Raw genomic sequence first — 21,588 nt, 5'->3', positions numbered from 1 at the left:
CTGCAAGGGAGAGGGTGGCAGAGAACCCACAGCAAATTCAATGCCCAGGCGCTGCTGCAAAGTTTTGGTTGGGTAAGTTGTGCATTATCCCACAAGCTATGATTGATGAAATATAAGCCTATCCAGCTCTTGGAGTATAAAAGAGATGAAAGCCTGTCCCAGTCAACATGTATGGTATATACATCCTGGTCAATTTCCTAAAGCTGTCAACCTCCCTCTCCTCAAGGCCAAGTGGGCATGATCTGTTTTCAAATGGTGAGATCATTTGGCCACCATCGTTGTTCCCTTATTGACCTGGAGGACATCAAAGGACACAGAAGCCCTTACTCAATTAAATCAGCAGCGCTTAAATGATAAGTGGAAAAGCCTGTCCATACTGAGCACTGAAATGTCTCTAATGAGATAAGCTGTCCTGTAAAATAGGATGGCCTTGGACATTATGCTGCCTGCAAGGAGGTACCTGTGCCATTCTCCACACAGAATGTTATATTTTCATTCATACCTGATGAGTCTGCTAATGCATCATCTTTATTTAATCTAATGAAGACACAAGTGAATGACTGAATGACCGGAATGATCTGACCCTCAGCCTAGGGGATTAATAAATCAGTGGTTCTAATCATGGGGCTCTTGAAGGAAAAAATTACTTACAATTGAGCCTTGAACAACATGGGTTTGAACTTCATGAGTCTGCTACATGTGGATTTTTTTTTCCAATAAATACTGTTGGTCCTTTGTATCTGTGAGTTTTGCACCTACAGGTTTGGCATCCATGAATTTAAACAACCGAGGATAGAAAACAGTATTTTCATATTCCCAACTGCAGATTCTAAGTACCGGTCAAAGATGTTTTCAGTCTGATGTTGGTTGAGTTTGCAGATATGGAGGGTGACTCTAGTTAGGTTTTGGGAGCATCAAAAGGTATATGTGGTTTTTTTATTGTTCAGGGGTTTGGCACTCCTAACTACCTCACTGTTCAGGGCTCAACTGTATTTTAGAAATCACTATCTTAATCTATGTTTTCTCTAGCATGTGCCTATGTTGTTGCTGTGGTATCTGTCTACAATGGAGCCAGATAGCTTCCAAACAAACCACCTCCATTCTAGTGAACCCCCTTGCTGACTGCTCAGTTGTAGAAGAGGGTGTGTAAGATTATTATAAGAGCCAGTCTTGAGGGGTGGAGTGTTGGAGGATGTCACTGAGAGGATATGACCAATAGTTGACCTGGAGCTGGATGTGAGCAACTGGAGGCTTCTTACTCTCTCCCTTGTCCTTGTAATGTGAGTTCTGCCCACTGTTCTCACAGTGGGAGCCATTTTCAAAGACATAGCCTTCACAGAGTGAGATGTTGAAACCATCTGGACAGTATATGTGACTGAACCCAGTTAAAGTCTCTATGTAAACTTTTAAGATTCTGGTGGGTGAATGTAGAGATTTACATGTCTTGCTGACACCAAGGCAAGCCTAGTATGTAAGTTCCCTTGCTTATTAAATCTGCTGCCTACTAATCTGGACTGGTCTGCTTCTTTCATCAGTTTCTTCTAGCCCTCTGTGTTTGGGCACCTGTTTATGGACCAGCACTAGGGATGGATTCCGTGGATGAAGAGGTGCCTTAACTGGGTCATTAAGGAGGGCTGGGGAATCTAGAAAGCAAATAACAGGAGCCAAGGCAGACGCTTACCTGTAGAAGGCTTCCCTGAGAGACAGTGGGGAGAACAGCTTGGCTGCAGTGCAGGGCTCGCACTGGGGAGCAATGTGAGGTAAACTTGGAAAGCTACTGGAGCAGGACTGTGGCAAGACTGAAAAGTCAGAAAGAGGGCTTCCTATGCAAATAACAAAGCCCATGAAAGAAAAATTAACATTTGTTATGGGGTTCCTTTGTGCTAGGCCCTGTGTTTACTTATATATATATATGTGTGTGTGTGTATATGTAAATATATTTTTATCTAAATATATATATTTAGATATATATATATCACTTCAGTTAATCTTGAAACAAATCCTAAGTATTCTTATCATCATTGTACAAACGATGGAAGTTTTGCATTGAATTAAAAGCTTTAAGCAGAAGGATGGCACAATGAAGGCTGTGTTTAAGGAAAGTAAGCCTGGCATGTTGGGCATTGTGGAGTGGGGTACAGGGACCTTGCCATCATAGAATCTAGTTCAGAGGGTCCAGCTTTTGCTTCCTCTGTTTCTTTCCTCCCTTCCTCTTCTACTGTGAGGGTAATACAATTCTTCCCAAATTCCTGTTAGTACCATTTTTTTCAACCCATTACCATACTTAACATTAACTTTTTTAAGCTCTTCACTTTTTTTGTGTTTGTTTCCTGGAGAATTGATACTCTTCCAAAAAACAAACAAACAAACAAAAACCTCTTCCCTCAAACCACCATTAATTAGTATTTACTTATTTTATATCTAGGTTTAATAAATATCTAGAATTTATTTTTTTTAAATTAAGGTTTTGTTCAATAATGAGTTAATGAGAGAGGTTATTATTTATCCAATTTAAACATGCATAGAATAATTTGGTGGGACAAGGGTATGGGGTGAAATAGTGATGATTTTATATAAAATTCATAGATTATCTTTTTCACCAGAACTTGGGAAGATGTTGGGTCCCTCTGAATACTCTAAGGCCTTATTGGTATGACTTCCTTAATTTCCCAAGATTTAACAAAGTACAGTAATAGTATTTAAGAAAAATGATGGTAATCTTTTATTTTACTTTTTATAAAGCACAAAAGCTATGCTGCTTCAATCAAAATTGAAAATGTTTTTCATGTTTGACCAATTTTGAGAGGATTGACTTAAGTGGACAAGATGATTGCTTGGCTGATCTCTCTGAAAAGTATTGAAATATTACTTTTGGCAGGTAAGTAGGGTGTATTTTGAAGGAATTACAGATAGAACACCACAGGTTACCTTCAGAACTAATTTATTGATACTTAAAATATTATTTGTGGGGGGAAGTGTTGAAGTATTTGGCCTGTTTTTATATTTTCTGCTTAATAATTACATTTTTCTGCTTAGTTCAAATAGTTATGAATATATACTTTGATTTTTAATGACCAATGGAGGTTGCTTTTACAGTCTAGAGCTTTTAATAATAATGTAACTTTCTTTTTATATTTCTATTTTGGATCATACAATGTAATTCCTTTTAGGTTTTATTGTTTTATCTTCTAAATGGGAGTTACTTTTCTTAGCAATTAATGACTGCTTGTATTAAAATCCCCTTTTTTCAAATTATGTCTCTAGTTTTCTCTGTGAATCTAGTTATCCTCCGTATCATTTTATGCCTTTGTTTTTGGTTTTCTTTAGGTAGAACTATCTAATGCACCTTTGAGGTGTTAACAAGGACTAGTCTTGTGGGGCTTCCATGAATGATTGTCTTGATGGGAATGATTCCCCATCACCCTTGGCTGTGCAGTGTACCACCTGTGGAGCTACAGCCCGAGGCTAGCCAGGGTTAGGGTGGCCTGGATTATCATGGAAATTTTCTGACATAGAAACTGAAAAGTGTTCTGTAAATAACACTTTTCTTATTTATGATCTTACCGAGTAGCTGACTGATGTTTACTGGCTTTCTTGAATTGGCTTTACCTTGACCAAAGCACAGTTCAGGAGCATCTTCAAAGATAAGTGATTAATTAAGGTCATGTTCAGCCAATGGTCTCTATAGGAGAACACAATCTAGCCTAGCCCGTGAAGTATATAGTGTTTTATTTTTTATTTTAAGGAAATTTCGTCACTGATTCATGCTTCAGACCCTCTCTGCACAGTCAAGGCAAAAATCTAAAGAATTTTTTATTTATTTGGAGAGTCATTCTGATCATGTGTTCAAAACTTGGGGGAAACCAAAGAATGGTGTACTGAGTAGGAAGAGTAAAGCAGGGACAGCTTCTAGAACTTCCTCTTCTTCTCTAGAGGGAAGTGGAAATACAAGAAATAAGTGATGACAGTGCAATGAAATATGGCTACCTTATTAAAGAGTGGGAGAGAAAAGAGATATTCTGGGTTGAATTAGGTACTAAAAGTGTTCTTGAGGCTCTTTATAGATAAAGTAGAAATTCATGATTGTTCTAAGGGGTAGAACTGGAGTTTTGGATGTCTAAGATGAGAAAATCAATTAGAATTTTCCTCCAGTAGGAGTTTTGAAGGTGCCGTCCCTAGACCATTAGCACCAGCAGTACCTGGTCAGATATGTAAATCTTGGGTCCTAACCCAGACAGTGAACCAGAAACTCTGGGGGTGGGGCCCCATCATCTATGCTTTGTCAAGCCCTTCTGGAGATTCCGATGAATGCTAAATTTTGCTTCATAACACTGGGAAGCTGGTGGATCGAATTTGACCTTCAAAACCAGTGTCTTTCTCACTTATTTGCAGTGCCTTGCCTGAGTTTCCACATTGAACCTGAAGAAGGTAGTCTTGCAGGGGGAACGTGGATCACAGTCGTTTTTGATGGTAGGTTTGTGTCTTACCAAACGTAACTTTCTTAATTATTAATCTAAAGAATCCTAAAGAATACAAGGTTTTGGTTTTTTTTCCTTGTCTAAGGACAGGGGTAAAAGAGGGCCTGAAAGGAGATGGGCTGAGTGACCAACTTCTGTGTTTCTACATGCCCACTTGCTAACGTCATAAAAGAAGAGCCCATCATATGCTGTGTCCACTTTCTCATCCTACGTTGTGGGATGGGACTCTATGAACCCTAAGTGAGATATGGAAGTACTTAGCGTAGTGCTGGGCAATTTATCCTGCTAGAATGTTGGTTGTCTTCTTCTTAGACAATTTGATACGTGGGAGCTTCTAAACCATGGCTTACGGTATCCATCTCTACCACAGTAAAAAGCAATTTTGAAGGTTAAATATTCTTTCCTGGTTGTAAATGGATGGGCCTGAAGAGATAAAGCTTTTGAAATAACCTTATAAATGAGAACACTCATTTATATAGCAATCATAAATGTCTTTGGAAATGAGTGTTAATTTAATCCTTAGGCAAACTCAATGTCTCACACTGCCCCCATGTGGCCACGTTTTTATATTCTCTTGTGTAGCTCACAGCTCTGCTCAGATGAGATTCTCCTTTTCGTCACGTTTAGATTTGGAGTCCTGTCTCCTTTACCCTGCCAATGGCTCCCAGCTGGAGATACACCTGGTGAATGTGGCTGTGCCTGCACTGCCGAGTATCCCCTGTGACATCTCCCCCGTCTTCTTGGACTTGCCAGTGGTCTTGTGCAGGACCAGGTATACCTGTCCCAGAATGAGAAGATCAGACAGGACGAGTGCTTTGCTTATCAAAGTAGTTTTTGGTGGCAAATTAGAGCCACTCCTGCTTTGGCTGTAGTGATCTGATATAGCATTTTAAAATGTTCCTTGTGAATATATTTCTTAAAAGGTCCCTATCAGGGTCCTAGAGCTTAAGGGAAGGTAAGAACATAGTGACACATTTTGAGGATTTTGAGATATTTATAAGGAGGGGCTAAATTGTGTTTCCAGTTTTTTTTTCTTTTGCAAGGAGCTCTATAGCTATTAAGGTTTCAATAAATGGTGCCATTTTGCCATCTAAAGAACTCATCTTTTGGAATTGGCATAATTACAATGATTGTGCATAAACCCGAAACCAGCTAAAAAGGAAATTTGCTTTAGTCCTTAATGTGTTTGCTGAGTTTAACATGATTTGTGTAGTGTTCCTGGTAATCTATTGTTTTACTCAAGTTTTGGTTGACTATGAAGTTTACCCTAGTGACTTCCAATTTACAAAAATATTATATATATATGTATATATATATTTTGCTGAAGGATCCAGTCTTTAGAGTCTAGTAGATGAGTATATCTAGGATGTCAAAAATTAAATATAGGAATAAGAGGGGATTCAAGATGGTGGAGGAGTGAGTGGAAGTCACCCTTGACTCCTCCCAGGACCAATCTGGAATTACAACTAAACTGTGGAGAAATCACCTGGAAAACAACTGAACAACAGTGAGAGAGGGGTCTTCAAACCTCAGATAGACAGCGGAATTGGCTTTAGCACAACATAACTGCTGCCATCTTGTTTGGGCAGACCACTTCCCTGAGCTGCAGCAGCATTAAAGGACACATTAGCCTTCCCCTCCCCGAGGCTCTGCCCTGGCCCAGTATTGCGCAGGCCCAGGTGCTGAGTACAGAGTGGCAGTCACAGATAGTAGATCCCTGGTTAAAGGGAACACAGAGTAGTCTGAAGTCGCTTGAGGAGAGTCTGGATATGGAGGCTTTGGGGAGAGAACTGAGGGAGTAGCTGGGGGGAATCCCAGTGTTGACTCCACCCCCATATGGCAGCAGCCATCTTTCTCAGGCAGACTACTCCCCTGAGTGTCAGCAGCGTGAGAGGACACAATAGCCCTACTCACAGGAGGGACTCTCTCTGGCCCTGGCTGCTGAGGGAAGAGTGACAAGATTACCAACTGGAGGAGACAGACACAGACAGTAGATTCCTGGAAGTCTCTAACAGACTACCTAAGGTCAGACAGGGTCAATAGCTGACATTGTCAAAGGCAGATGCAGAAGAAAGAAAGAAAGAAAAAAAAAAGGTCTCCTACCATAGAAGTTCATACCACAAAGTCAAGAACTATTTAAGAAGCAGAAGCAAAAAAGAAGAGTCTCACAAATAATGGGAAGAAGAAGAAACACTCCCCAATTGAAGGGAAAGGAGGAATCCCCAGAAAGAGAACTATATGAAATAGAGGCAAGTCAATGATCAGATATTGAGTTGCAAACAATGGTTCTAAGGAAGCTCAATGAGCTCAGTGAGCTCAAAGAGAATTACTAAAAACTACAGGGTAACTATGAGGAACTTATTGCAAACTATATCAAAATGAAAAAAGACATAGAAATTCTCAATATGAGGCAAGAGGAAATGAAGAATTTCTGAATTGAAGAACACAATAGAAGGAATCAAAAGCAGGCTAGATGAAGCAGGGGATCAAATCAGCAAGCTGGAGGAAAGGTAGAAAAAAGCTCCAAGAAAGAGCAAGAAAATGAAAAAAGACTCAAAAAGAATAAAGAGGCCTTGAGGGAAATGCAAGATAACCTGAAATGTAATAATATCCAGATAATAGCGATACCAGAAGGAGAAGAAGAGGAGCAAGGAGTAGAGAACTTGTTTGAAAAGGTAATGATGGAAAAGTTCCCTAATTTGGAGAAAAAGTCACACAAGTCCAGGAAACACAGAGGGTCCCATTCAAGGGTAGCCCAACGAGGCCCACTCCAAGACACGTCATCATTAAAATGGCAAATATAAAAATATCAAAGACAAAGAGAGAATCCTAAAGACAGCAAGGGGAAAACAGGTAGTAACATATAAAGGAGCCCAAATACAGCTAGCAGCTGACTCTCAACAAAATCACTACAAGCCAGAAGGGAATGGCAAGAAATATTCCAAGTCATGAAAAGTAAGGGCCTGCAGCCAAGACTACTCTACTCAGCAAGGTTCTCAATTAAAATGAAAGGCAAAATAAGGAGTTTCCCAGACAAAAGAAGGCTAAAAGATTACACCTCTACCACACCAGCATTACAAGATATGCTGAAGGGACTGATTTAAGAAAATGAAGAAAAAGAGTGACAAAGAGAGAAACATAAGTACAAAGGGAAAAAATGAGTAAGTACCTCTCAATAATAACTTTAAATGTAAATGGATTAAATGCCCCAATCAAAAGACATAAGATAACTGAATGGATAAGAAAACATGACCCGCACATATGCTGCCTACAAGAAACCTGCCTCAGAACAATGGACCTACACATACTGAAAGTAAAGGGATGGAAAAAAAATATTCCAAGCAAATGGACAGGAAAAAAAAATGCAGGGGTAGCAATACTTCTATCAGACAAAATAGATTTCAAAACAAAGGCCATAAAAAGAGACTTAGAAGGACACTTTATAATACTCAAAGGAAGAATCCATCAAGAAGACATAAGCATTATAAACATCTATGCACCCAACATAGGAGCACCCAAATATATAAGGAAAATCTTGGAGGACTTCAAGAAAGATATAGACAGCAACACAATGATAATAGGGGATTTTAACATCCCACTGTCAAAAATGGATAGATCTTCCAAACAAACATCAACAAGGATATTTTGGAACTGAATGATGCATTAGATCAAATGGACTTAACTGACATACATAGAACCTTTCATCCCAAAGAAACAAAATACACATTCTTTTCAAATGTACATGGAATATTTTCAAAGATAGACCACATAATAGGACACAAAGCAAGCCTCAGCAAATTCAGGAAAATTGAAATCATAGCAAGCATTTACTGACAACAAGGGCTTGAAACTAGAAACCAACCTGAAGGAAAAAAAATCAAAAACATTCAAACTCAAAGAAACTGAGTATCATGCTATTAAACAATGAACGGGCCATTAATGAAGTCAAAGAAATCAAAAAGTTTCTGGAAAGAAATGAAAATGAACACACAACCTATGTCCCAAACCTATGGGACACAGCAAAGGCAGTCCTGAGAGGGTAGTTCATAGCAACACAGGCCTATCTAAAAAGGATAAAAACATTTTAAATAAATGACCTAACCCTACAACTTCAAGAAGTTCAAGAGAAACAACAACAAACAAATCCCAGAGCAACTACAAGGAGGGAAATAATCAGGATCAGAGCAGAATTGAATGACATAGAGACTAAAAGAACAATTCAAAGGATCAATAAATCCAGGAGTTGGTTCTTTGAAAAGATGAATACAATCGACAAGCCTCTAAGCAGACTCATCAAGAAAAAAGGGAGAGGACCCAAATTAATAATATCAGAAATGAAAGAGGGGAAATAACAACTGATAACACAGAAATACAAAGGATTGTAAGAAGTTACTATGAACAATTATATGCCAAGAAATTTGAAAACCTCAATGAAATGGACAAATTTCTAGAAAAATATAACCTTCCAACACTGAATGAAAAAGAAGCAGAAAGCCTGAACAGACCAATAACAGCTGGTGACATTGAAACAGTAATCAAAAAACTCGTAGAACACAAAAGCCCTGGACCAAACATTTTCACAGGAGAGTTTTACAAAACATTTAAAGAAGGGCTAACCCCTGTCTTTCTCAGACTACTCAAAAAAAAAAAAAAAAAAAAAAATCCAAGAGGGAAGACTTCCAAACTCTTTTTATGAGGCCAGCATCATCCTAATCCCAAAACCAGATAAAGACAACCAAGAAAGAAAACTGCAGGCCAATATTGCTGATGAACATAGATGCCAAAAAACCTCAACTAAATATTGGCAATCCAGATCCAGCAATACATTAAAAAGATCATCCACAATGATCAAGTGAGATTCATCCCAGGGATGCAAAAATGGTTCAAAATTTGCAAATCAATAAACGTGATACATCACATAAACCAAAGGAAAGAAAAAAAAATCACTTGATCATAGCAATAGATGTGGAAAAAGCATTTGATAAGGTACAGCACTCATTTATGATAAAAACACTCAGCAGAGTGGGAATAAAGGGGCATACCTCTACACAATAAAGGCTATATGTGAAAAACCTACAGACAACCTCATACTCAGTGGACAAAAACTAAAAACTTTCCCACTAAGATTGGGAACAAGACAAGGATGTGTGCTATCACCACTTCTATTCATCATAATTTTGGAAGTGCTAGCCCCAGTGATCAGACAAGAAAAAGAAATAAAAGACATCCAAATTGGAAAGGAGGAAGTAAAACTATCATTGTTTGCAGATGACATGATAGTGTACATGGAAAATCCCATAGACTCCACCAAAAAACTACTTGATCTAATAAGTGAATTTGGCAAAACAGCAGGATACAAGTCAATATTCAGAAATTGAAGGCATTTTTGTACACGAAAAATGAAATATCAGAAGCAGAAATCAGGAAAAAAAATCCCATTTACTATAGCAACAAGAAAAATAAAGTACCTAGGAATAAACTTAACTAAGGAGGCAAACGACCTTATGCAGAAAACTATATAACACTGAAAAAAGAAATTAAGGAAGACACAAATAAATGGAAGCATATACTGTTCATGGATTGGAAGAATTAACATCATCAAAATGTCCATACTACCCAAAGCAATTTATAGGTTAAATGCAATACCAATTGAAATACCAATAACGTATTTCACAGACATAGAACAAACGCTTCAAAAATTTCTATGGAACTATAAACAACCCCAAATAGCTGCAGCAATTTTGAGAAAGAAAAACAAAGTAGGAGGGATTACAATACCTGACATCAAACTATATTACAAGGCCACTGTAATCAAAATAGTCTGGTACTGGCTTAAGAACAGACACATAGATCAATGGAACAGAATAGAGAACCCAGAAATAAAGCCATGTCTCTATGGTCAACTAATATTCAACAAAGGGGGCAGAAGCATAAAATGGAGTAAAAATAGCCTCTTCAACAAATGGTGTTGGGAGATCTGGACAGCTACATGCAAAAAATTGAAATTTGACCACCAACTTATACCGTACACAAAAATAAACTCGATGGATAAAAGACTTAAATATAAGTCATGACACCATAAAAGTCCTAAAGGAGAACATAGGCAGGAAACTCTCAGATATCCCATGCAGCAATATTTTCACTGACATGTCCCCTGAAGCAAGGGACATGAAGGAAAAAATAAACAATTGGGACTTCACTGAAATAAGAAGCTTCTGCACGGCTAAAGAAAACATGAGCAAAATGACAAGGGAGTCAACTGTATGGGAAAATATATTTGCCAATGATACTTCAGACAGGGGTTTGATCTCCAAAATATATAAAGAGCTCACAAGTCTCCACTTCAGGAAGACAAACAATCCAATTAAAAAATGGGCAAAGGACCTGAACAGACACTTCTCCAAGGAGGACATACACAGGGCCCAGAGACATATGAAAGGATGCTCATCATCACTAGCTATCAGAGAGATGCAAATTAAAACCACAGTGAGATACCACTTCACACTGGTCAGAATGGCCATCATAAATACATCAATGAACAATGGGTGCTGGCGAGGTTGTGGAGAAAAGGGAACCCTAGTACACTGTTGGTAGGAATGCAGACTCGTGCAGCCATTGTGGAAAATGGTGTGGAATTTCCTCAAAAAGCTAAAAATGGAACTTCCTTTTGACCTAGAAATCCCACTGCTGGGATTATACCCTAAGAATCCCAAAACACCAATTCAAAAGAACCTATGCACCCCAATGTTCATAGCAGCACAATTTACAATAGCCAAGTGCTGGAAGCAACCTAAGTAACCATCTGTAAATGACTGGATCAAAAAGCTATGGTACATCTACACAATGGAATACTATGCAGCAGAAAGATACTGCCCTTCTAAATACTCTAAATATAACCTCTAAATACTACCCTTTGCAACGGTATGGATGGAACTGGAGAGCATTATGTTAAGTGAAGTAAGCCAGGTGGTGAAAAATAAATAACATATCATCTCACCTATAAGCGGAACCTAGCCAGCCAAGCAAGCAGGCAAGGAAAATATGACTAGCAACATTGAAAGAAAGAAGAAACCAACAGGGACTGCGGTGGGGGGAGGGGTAGCGGGGAAAGGAAGAGGAGGGGGTCAGATCAAGGAATAGTTATGAAGGACACATGGACGAAGTCAAGGTGGGGAAGGGTTGAGGAGGGGAGGTGGGAGTGTGTAGGACAGGGGATAGTGGTGGCAGGTAAATGGAGAAAAATATATTGGAACAATAAAAAAATGAAGTATAGGAATCCTCAGGTTAGTTCTGCTTCACAAGGCCCAGGGAGGAAATTTGAAGTGGCTGTGTGGGGCTGTTAGCTTTGGCAATTCACAGTTTTTGATTCACAAGGATTTCCGCTTTCTGCCCTCAGGTCTCTGCTGTCTGAAGCACATGAGGGCATGTACCACCTGGAAGTGCACTCTGGGGGACAGGTGGTAGGCAGCCCAATTCCAGGACTATCAAACAGCTGTACTTTCAAGGTGGGTTCTAAGGAGAGAGGAATGTGTTTGCCTGGTCTGAGTGTGTGTGTGTGCTATCAACATGCAAGTTATAAATGAGGCAGGGAATTTGCTTTGCCAACCTGAGAGGAAAGGTGGGTGGTAGTTATTAGGTTTCTGAGATTGTAGTAAAGAAAGATAAGTATTGAGTGCTTGTGTATCAAGCTCTGTGCTTAATGCACATTAATTTAATATTCATAATGCTTTCATGGGGTAACTATTTATTATCCTGCTTTTATAGATGAGCAACCTGAGGCTCAGGGAGATTAAATTATTTGTCCATGACATAAAACATTTGCCCAGGTATTAAATGGTAGAATTAGGATTTGAACCTGCATCTGACTTGATCCTCACCTAAACTGATGCCCACAGAGAAGCCACAAAGATCACCAATGTGCATCGGTATTTCATTTTACAGCTGGCATCATCCTGAGTCTCAGTGTGGTGAAGGGACTCAGGGACCCAACTTCTACCTTCCTCTGTACTTCACAGTTGATTTCCACTACTCTTTCTAATCCTAGAATTAAGGGCATTTGCTGGTGGAATTCTCCTTCAAGCTCAGAGTTATGAGGAAACAGAGAGTGGCGGGGGTGCGGGGGGAGGTTATGAGCTAATGACTGACTTAGAGACTCAATATGCATACTGGGGCTTTGTTTTCTGTTTGGTTTAGTCTACCGTCCATTTCAGATTAGTTTTACACCAAAACGATCTCTTAAAGTGTAGGTCCTTGCCTTCTCATAAAAAAGGCAGAGATTTGGTGGTGTTCCTTTGACGGTGTGGTGCTACTTCTAGGGTGCTTCTGTTTATAGACGTACAATTCAGTCATTAATTAATGCTCCTTTACAACAAGACTTCACCCTCTAAATTCATCTCTAATATGATTCACAATTTAGGAATTTGCTGTCAATTCACATTTACCAACTTGTTTCTCACTCCAAGAAATCTTCTCTTCTGGAATTTTGCTTCTGCATATATTTCTGCGGCACAGAAAGAAAAAAAAATCATTCTTTCTTTTTAAGACCTGCGCCACCACCTCTACCTGGTCTCAGTGAATGTAACAGAAGAGATGGCTGAGCATGCGCCTTAATCACCATGCATGCTGCTTTGCGTTTTGATGTCCTTTCACCCCAGCTAGTAGCATTCCTACTAATTAAAGACTGGAAAGGAGAGCTAAGGGAAAAAAGAGAAACAGTTTCTAAAATTGCACATTAAAGCAAACAAGTCCTTCAGTGGTTCAACCAGATTGGCACATTGATGAAAAATCACCAGGGGAGGCAGTTAATGAGAAGTATTCCACGCTAAATAAAACACGGTGTGTCTCTTTGTTTTGGGACTGGGACTGGGGGAACCATGAGTATTAAAAATTAATTCCATCTTGCCAGTCCACTCCAAAAAGCCTGCTGCAGGCACTGACAAGTTCAACAACTCACAGAAGGTTTTTCCAACAGCTGGTGGCTGTGGCTTTGTCATTCTAATCCCCTGCTTTTCCTCCCTCCACACTCCCTCTACTCCGATCTTGCTGCTACTGATCTGACTTCGTCTCAAGGATCAGCATGCGGGAAGCTTGATTTGGAAGCTCATTAATTTTTCACTTTGTCATGTCTCTAGCTTGGTGGGTGACCAGGAGCTTGTTTTTCTTAGAAATGTATCACTTTATGTTGTGTCAGCTCAGAGATAATCACAAGTGAAAGTTTTTTTGAGGTTGAATCTGAGCCTGCCCCACCGTGGTCTGAGGAATTGGGAGGGAATGAGAAAAGAATCACTCTATTCATGCCCCACACACATCTGATAGAAAGCTTACAGACAGAGTGATAGATTTTATATTTCAGGTTAGAAATCAAGAGGTATGTTTCCTGAGTTGATTTGTACTCAGTTCTATCTGCCTCAGGTTCTAACATCTGTGCGAAGGAGAAATAACCATTAATTCACTTTATGAAAGTGGACCAAAAGAGGCCAGTTACTAAACCTGACAAGCTCGGGGAAGGCCTGCGTGGTGACCTTGTTAACTCAGAGACCTATAGTAACCACAAAGATGGTCTTAAATTAAAATTTATTAACTAAAAGCAGTTTATGGTAAGTAGTCATGGTCTAGGCTAAAATCTTCCTGATAAAAGTCATTCTGTCACGGGTGAAATGCCAACTATTACTGGTGGAGGAGGGGTCTTGTGGTATCTAAAGGAAAAGAATTTTCTGAGACCCACACAGGAGTAGTTTATTGATGATGTACTATTAAGGAGGGTCCCCTCCTGGCTTCCCAAAGTTCTTTCTTTGTTCATCTCACCATGGAAAAAGTCCAATCTTGTCTTCAGTAGGGCCAGGATGAAGGCCACTGGCCAGAGTTTCTGCTCTGTATCAAAATATAGTCCAGCCCAGCATCCGACTAGCTTAGGGTGTGTTTCCAGTTGTAGTCCATTTTAGCCTTTCTCCCCCTGGAGCCTGTGTGTGGAGCTGCATGACCATGGGCCCTGCGGCTGCTAGGGCCACTTGACCATGGAGAGAGGACACGTGAAAACGGGGTGCATGTGGGTCACCTGAGAGAGAGAGAGAGAGAGAGAGAACGTGCGCGTGCAAGCGCTTCTTTGTTCCCCTGGGATTATATTAGTTTGGGCTTGGGATGGACCAGGTGCTTTATCAAAATGACCAATCAATTTCTCAAACTTCAACAGGCTTCAAATAGGTCCACTTCCCAACTAATTCTTTCTTTCCCCGGGCTAGACGGATAGGCCTCTTTGATCCAGAACCTCCCCCTGTGCCATTTTGACTTCTATTGTGCTCCTGCCTGCTTTCCCCTGTTCCTGCCCACAATCTGGTATGGAAGGAGGAGGGGGAGGGAGGGGTATCGATCCTCTTGGAGAAATGCTGTGATCCCCTGCAGTGTGAAGCTATAGCTTCCTGGTGAGCAAGCAGGCTTATGCTTCCCTATTTATTAAACTCAATGCCTAGTTCTCCTGGATCTCTTTCCTAGCTAAATACTGCCAGTAACAAATCTGTATCTTAATTAAGCCTGTCTATTGTATTTTTGCATACTTTGGAATGTCAAAGTAATTTCCTTTTTCCTGACCCCTCAAAGCACAGATATTGCACCAGAGCACCAAGGTGGAGATGACAAATCCCCTCATTTTTATTGAGTTAATTGTTGATTGCTAACTGTCCTATACCACCTATATGAAGAAAAGTATGCGTCTTTCGTTTTACTTTCCCAGAAGTTTCCCCCTTTTGCTTTCCCCTGCCTCCCTAATCTATCACCAGAGGATTTCATGTAACCCACCTAACATCCTCTTTTTTGCTTCTTATGTATAAAGCAGGGTGCAGAAGTGCCGCTCTCTGGAGCATTTTCTCAATCCATTGAGGTTTTGCTTCCTGGCAATTGTCAGTTTGACTCAGATAAACTCATAAAAATATTCTTACAGGTTTGGACATCTCTTATGTTGACAGGAGGCTCTTATAACAAAGTTCCAATGGGAATGACCATGGTGTGAAGGGTGCACCAGTGGGGGATGAAGGCCTGGGCGCAGAAAGAGGCTGGGAGCCCGTGGCAGGGATTATGTGTTTGGCAGGTGTGTGTGGAATTTCATTAATCTTTATCTTTTGGTGAGATCCGAGCCAGCTCCCAACCAGTGAGGTCACGACTCCTGACTCTACATATTTTCTGTGAACTATTTTCTAACCCTTTCCTTGAGAAAGGGAGGAAATCAGCCTTGATGGCAGACAGCACAGCTGTGAGGGTCAATACTTAAAACTGTACTTGCCCAGCCTCGTCAGCTTTGTGGAAATGTCTGTTGGTTCCTGATGTCTGATTAGGGCTGTTGATTAACGAGGGAGTTACTCTTTGATAATAGTCTCCCTGGGGAAGGTGGACTCCTGGGGTGCTGGAAGCAGACCAGGCAAAACAATTTGCTGTCTTTGTTTTGGAAACGGCAGGCCCTGCGGGCTGTAGGGAATGGCGATTGTGGTTTAGGCAGCTAGAGGAGTTTGGAGGAGGAGGTCTTTTCCCTGGAGAGTCATCCGTCACACCTTGGCCTGGCCAATCCATTCCTATGCCTCCTTGTTTCTTCACACGGGCCCTGACTGTGAAAAGACGGACCCTGGGACCCACCCAGATGCCTATGGGCAAGATGGGATTCCTGGAATTTGTCTCACTCTCTGCTTAGGCAGTTTATCCGTCGTCTCAGATGGGGTCACTTCATTCATTCACAAAAATTTGAATGTCTTCTACCTACCAGGCTATGTACAGGGATACAGCAGTGACTGAGTCAGGCATTGTACCTGACTTGTGAAGTTGATGGTTAGCAGGTAAAGTGCTTTGGAGGGAGGACAGTGGGCACATGATTTGGAGCCCCTGACCAGGCCTCCACAGGCCTCCACAGGCCTCCACCGGTCCATCCGCGCTTTTTTCTTCTTGAAGATCAATGAGGCCTCCCATGCCTTGAATCATTTGACTCATTTTCCTCCAGGCATTTTCCATTTTTTCAATAGACACCTCATTTGTGTGGCTCTACAACTTCCAATTTTTTGTAGTTTGCTAATCCCTGCCATCACGCTGGCTGATAATGGCTTAAATTGCAATCCTTTGAATTTAAATAAGGAGATTATTGTGTAGAAAAAAAAACTTTCAGGACCCCAAGCTACCAAGTTATAATAATGGAATTGAAAGGTTCATATTTAAAAATGTGGCCTGACCACCTTTCCTTCTGGTAAAACATGTTTCTGGGTCTGGCAGGTAGAAGCAGGCTTGCTAAGGTCTGGGCAATACGGTACGAGAGAGAGAGAGGTATATGACCTTTCTCAAATTCCTTTACCTCACCTATGGAAGAGCTATAATAGTATCTGCCATCTCCGCTTCACAGAAATATTATGAATACACTTAAGGTGATTTGAGGGAACATATCAGTTACCACCTTAGCTGAATGCTCTATGAGGAATGACTTGTCCTTCCTGTGTCTGTGATTGTGGTATTCTAATGAAATGCTCACTTGGGATAACATTTTCAAAACAGTTTTCCAGGGCACAGACACCCATGGTTTACCAAGTTAATCCACCAAGTGGAGTTCCAGGTAAGAAATCTCCTAGTGAAACAGGAATAATTATGAATGCCTTTGCCAAAGCTTGTTGCAAACTCTTCTACCCAGGTGGGTGGTCTCCATAAATGGGAAATTTTAGTTTCTTCTCTGATGCTGTTTTGAAAATAAGTGTCAACCTCTGGTTTATTTTTAACCTGGTTTTGTTTCACCTCTGGGCACTTTTGCTCTATCAGTTGACTTATAACAAAAGGAATCCAAACTTGAAAGGAAAATGAGGCCAGCAAAATCAAACCAGGTGCTGCTGGAAACTGGAGGAAATAGGAATCATCATTGCCTGTAACTTTATAATTATCCACATAATAGCAAATCTTTATTGAAACTTACTGTGAGCCAGGTTCAGTTTAAGTTTTTGGCATATATTATATCATTATATCCTCACAAGATCCTGATGATATAGGAGATATTATTTCCGTTTTGCAAATGAGGTAATGAGATCCCAAAAGGTTAAGTAACTTGCCTAAAGTCACACTACTAATAGGTGCACAGCTGAGATTTGAACCTAGATAGTCAAAAATCAGAGCAGGCCCATGTGCTCAGTGTTTTGTCCTGTGTTGAGCAGTGCTGGGTACCACATGAAGACCATTAACGCTGATCCTTATCCTGGGGGTTTGTTCATGAGTGAGTTAGCTCTCTGGTAAGCAATGGCCAAGAGGATAGGAGAGAAAGCTGGGGGTTTTCCATTAAAGAAAGGGATTGCAACTAAAAGATTCAAGAACTGCTAAACCTGCTTTAAAATTAAGTCATAACCACAACAAGGATTGTACGTAATTTGCTGTCTGATTCTTGGCAAATTTTTACATCTATTTTAAGTTTTTCATTTGTTCAGGGTTTCCAGATGGTATAAGTAGGGGAATACATTTGCCACATTTTTAAATTTAAATATGTGATTGTGTATAAATGCAAAAACTGACTACTTGTTTTGAATGGCTCTACTGTTCGAGAATGTCAAAATGAGTATCTGAGTTACTAAAAGTGTACATTTGCGTGTGTGTGTATAGACACAGACTATGTATGTGTGCATTTAAATTATATCCTAAGGAATATAAATTCAGCTTTATCTTATTAATGTGGGTTATTCACAGATCTGTTTCTTTCCAGTTGCCTGAATAATCAAGGCATGATAATGTTTTATTAAAAAGAGATGTAGTCTATGAAAATCACATGCAGACATTTGGGTTTCCACTGCTCTGGTGTTAGAAAGCTCTGGTTTTGAAGGCAGAAGTCTTGTTAGGGTGAGGAATGAGAAGGAGCCAGCCTTTAGAAGTGTGAAATGGGATGTCAGCTGATACCCAGATCTGTCAAGCCCATTTCTCCTGCTGAGTTTGATTTCCACACACTGTCTCCTCCACCTTCTGGGGGAACGATTGGTGAGTGGCCTGCTTGGAGTGGTCCCTCCAGGCAGGATCCACCCTGCTGCATCTTTGAAATCACTTTCCAGACGATTACTCTCATTTCATTTGGGAAGCTTGCCCAGAGTAGCAGCCAGGGAGATGGGGGAGGTGGTGGGGACAGGAGAGACGACATTTTATGAGCAGTTGAATTTCTAAATGTGGTTAACAGTTGTTCACTGTGACGCGTTGCGGTCTGGCTTAGCCATTTGTCAGATTTTGTTGGGCTTTTTTTTTTTTTTTTTTTTTAAGCAAAATAGGCACAAGAATTCTTAATTTTTATAAACTGTTAAAATTTCTAAAACTGTGTTCATCAAAGATAGAAATCATGCACCAAAGTCAGGAAATTGATAATTTAACCCTGTTAAAATGAATTGTTTTGCCAATTGCTGGCAGTAGCAGAGACCCTCAGATGATAAGCTTTTGCCAATTCTGTGACCCTTAGGTTGTCAATAGGTTCCCTCTTCCTACCCATTCATCTGTAAAGTGGTGGTAATACTTCCTGAAAGGCTCCCATTGTTTTTGTGCCAGTCGTCTAAGGAGTGCAGGAGAAAGTCACTTCTCATTAATAAAACACGAGAACAACCAACCTGAAGAGAACAATTTCTTGGTAATGTTCTTTCATGACCATGAAGAGACTCAAGGCCCTCTGAATTCAGTGACTTCATGAACACAATAGGTGCCCTTTACTTTTCCATTTTTTAAGTTTTACCTCATTAACAAACACCTCTCCCATCTCTAAACATTGTGTGTGAGCTGAAAGATTACAGCATAGATCCTTGAACATGAGCACGTCTATGAAATGAACAAGACATGCAAGTACGCATCCCTTAAGCCATAATTTTGCTGCTGTCTCATGTTCTCTTTCTTAGTCTCTTTTCATTTGGGTCAGTCATGGTATTTATCTTTTGTACTCTGAGATATGGAAAAAAGTTTAGTATTGATGAATGCCCATCTAGATCATGTGATATGAGCCCCCTCATATCACAGGTATGTTCATATTATTAAGTTTCCAGAGGAAAGTCTCATGAAGAATGGAGCACCCCAAGGCATGTTGTTCTTCAGTCCCACATGGGGTGGCTGGTTTACATACAGGCAAACAAGTAGGACAGGGCTGTGTTTGGAAACTGGCCTCTTCCTCTTGAAAACCATGCTTCATGGGACTGTGAGGAAGACCCATTATTTCTTCTATGCTCCATACATAAACCATTTAGTCTATAATTGCAATAATTGGCTATTTTAGATTTTTTAGTATGTGGTATCAATCACTGGATCATATTTTGTAATCATTTCTTGCTGTATAGTTTATAAAATAGTAAGTATTCTGAGTCACAAACAACTTGGCCATATTAAGCAGATGTACAAAAAGAAATATGGTTTATGTTATGCATTTAGAGTTTGAGCTAAATGTATTCAATTTTTAAAAATCTTCTCAAAACAGGACAACTAATACATGTGTATGGCTGGATTATCACTGGAAAATTGGAAACCTTTGATTTTGATGCTGAGTACATTGATAGGTAAGAGTGTATTGATATTGACGTATGACTAGTTACAGATATGCTGTATTGTTTCCAGGGGTCAGCTGTCCCAATAGCAATAAATTGTAAGCAGTTGGCACAGAACTGCTATCTTCCTCTTTGCAGTTTATGGTCCCTGGTGAGCTGGGCTTCAGCAAACTTTGTTAATGTAATTGTGACTAGTCGATTAAGTTTGTCTATTTATTTACCGACAACTACTAACTCTGGGCTCAGTGTGAATTGTACTGTAATTGCATCTGTGGATTTTCTTTTTCAATTCTTATCCTCCCTACTTTGTTTCTCAGGATGAAATAAATTCTTTATAAAATGATGGGTGAACCCAAAAGACCATTTACTTCCTTGCTTGGTTGTCATCCATTTGTGCATTTAGAAATTCTATTAGTGATTAGAGGAAATACGGAAGAAGGTACTGAAAGCCATTGAGTTTTCAATGTTTCCTGGGAGTAATTGGTTGTCAACATGACTTTTTTCATTGGAGATTAAAAAAAAAGGAACATGCTACTATTAAATCATCCATGCTAGGAAGAGGGGAGAAGAAGAGGAGGCTGTTGAAGTTGTGGTGTTTGTGGAAAGCTCTAAGCAGCAGTGGTTATTGAGCCTATGAAACAATTACAGTGAGAATTTATAAAGTAGAAGGAGCATAATCTTACTATATGCTCAGCTCAGTAGAGTTTATATACTGTGTCTAATTTTTCTTTTGCCCCTGGAGAGGATGGGGCACCCTCCTCTGTTCTGATTCCTCTCTTTACTTCTTTCCTAGTTGAAGAGAACAGAGGTTGACTACTCTCAAGATCTACATTTCTAGCATTAAATAATGGTCAACTTGTCTTGAAAGGAAATTATTTTCCCTGTAGAAGATAGACACCCCAAAACATGCCCTTGGCAATATATTGTATTCACTAATTGGTCCCATCTCAGCCTTGGTTGGGACACAATTTTTGAAAGAGGAAACAAAGGCATAAACTTTAGTATAGCTTTGTGTATATTCACAATAGTCAATGTGGAGATGATGAAGATTTTTTGGGAGAGAAGAAATGCTCCCTCTGCAGTGTGAGAAGATGAACCATGAAACGGTGTTGTGCACCCCTACCTTCAGACTGGGAATTTATTTCAATACATACTCAGGGGAAAGACTTCAGCCCCTGCAGTAATGCCACCTACATTCAGAGGAGAATGTTTATAAGAATGTTTCCTCTGAGTTTTGCCTGGAATGTTTGCTGGGAGCATTGCGTTATTATTGTCTCTTGTCTTTTTTTTCCCATTTTTTTTTTTAAAATCCAGCCCATTGATCTTGGAAGCTCAAGGAGACAAATGGGTTACTCCTTGCTCTTTTGTAAACAGACAGACAGGAAGCTGGTGAGTGTCTTTTTTGCCAACATATATGCTTTTATGTTCTTCTGCCTGGGTAGGAAACACACACACACACACACACAGAGCTATTTTTAAATATAAATTATCCATAATTGTTGAATGCTTTATCTTTAGACTTATTGGAAAAGACATGGTAATTGATTCAAAATGCAAATTGAAATGAATTCTGAAACCTTCCTTGAAAACAATAGTTACTACTTAATAAC

General features: G+C 39.8%; 1 protein-coding gene across 1 annotated transcript in view; it reads left to right on the top strand.

The window, feature by feature from the left end:
• Positions 1-2,826: 2,826 nt before the first annotated feature.
• Positions 2,827-21,588, top strand: part of PKHD1 (PKHD1 ciliary IPT domain containing fibrocystin/polyductin) — a 433,649-nt gene continuing 414,887 nt past the window's right edge. The window contains exons 1-7 of the mRNA XM_054569476.1: positions 2,827-2,878; positions 4,393-4,470; positions 5,106-5,250; positions 11,875-11,983; positions 16,998-17,055; positions 19,912-19,990; positions 21,293-21,367. Coding sequence (XP_054425451.1) covers positions 2,827-2,878; positions 4,393-4,470; positions 5,106-5,250; positions 11,875-11,983; positions 16,998-17,055; positions 19,912-19,990; positions 21,293-21,367 — 596 coding nt within the window. The remainder of the gene's footprint in view (positions 2,879-4,392; positions 4,471-5,105; positions 5,251-11,874; positions 11,984-16,997; positions 17,056-19,911; positions 19,991-21,292; positions 21,368-21,588) is intronic.

This window comes from Pteronotus mesoamericanus, unplaced genomic scaffold (assembly GCF_021234165.1).
Source record: "Pteronotus mesoamericanus isolate MK-2021 breed Mesoamerican mustached bat unplaced genomic scaffold, CSHL_Meso_final contig_20, whole genome shotgun sequence".
Classification (NCBI taxonomy): domain Eukaryota; kingdom Metazoa; phylum Chordata; class Mammalia; order Chiroptera; family Mormoopidae; genus Pteronotus; species Pteronotus mesoamericanus.
The sequence above is the reverse complement of the archived record's forward strand: the minus strand, read 5'-3'. Positions and strand labels throughout refer to the sequence as shown.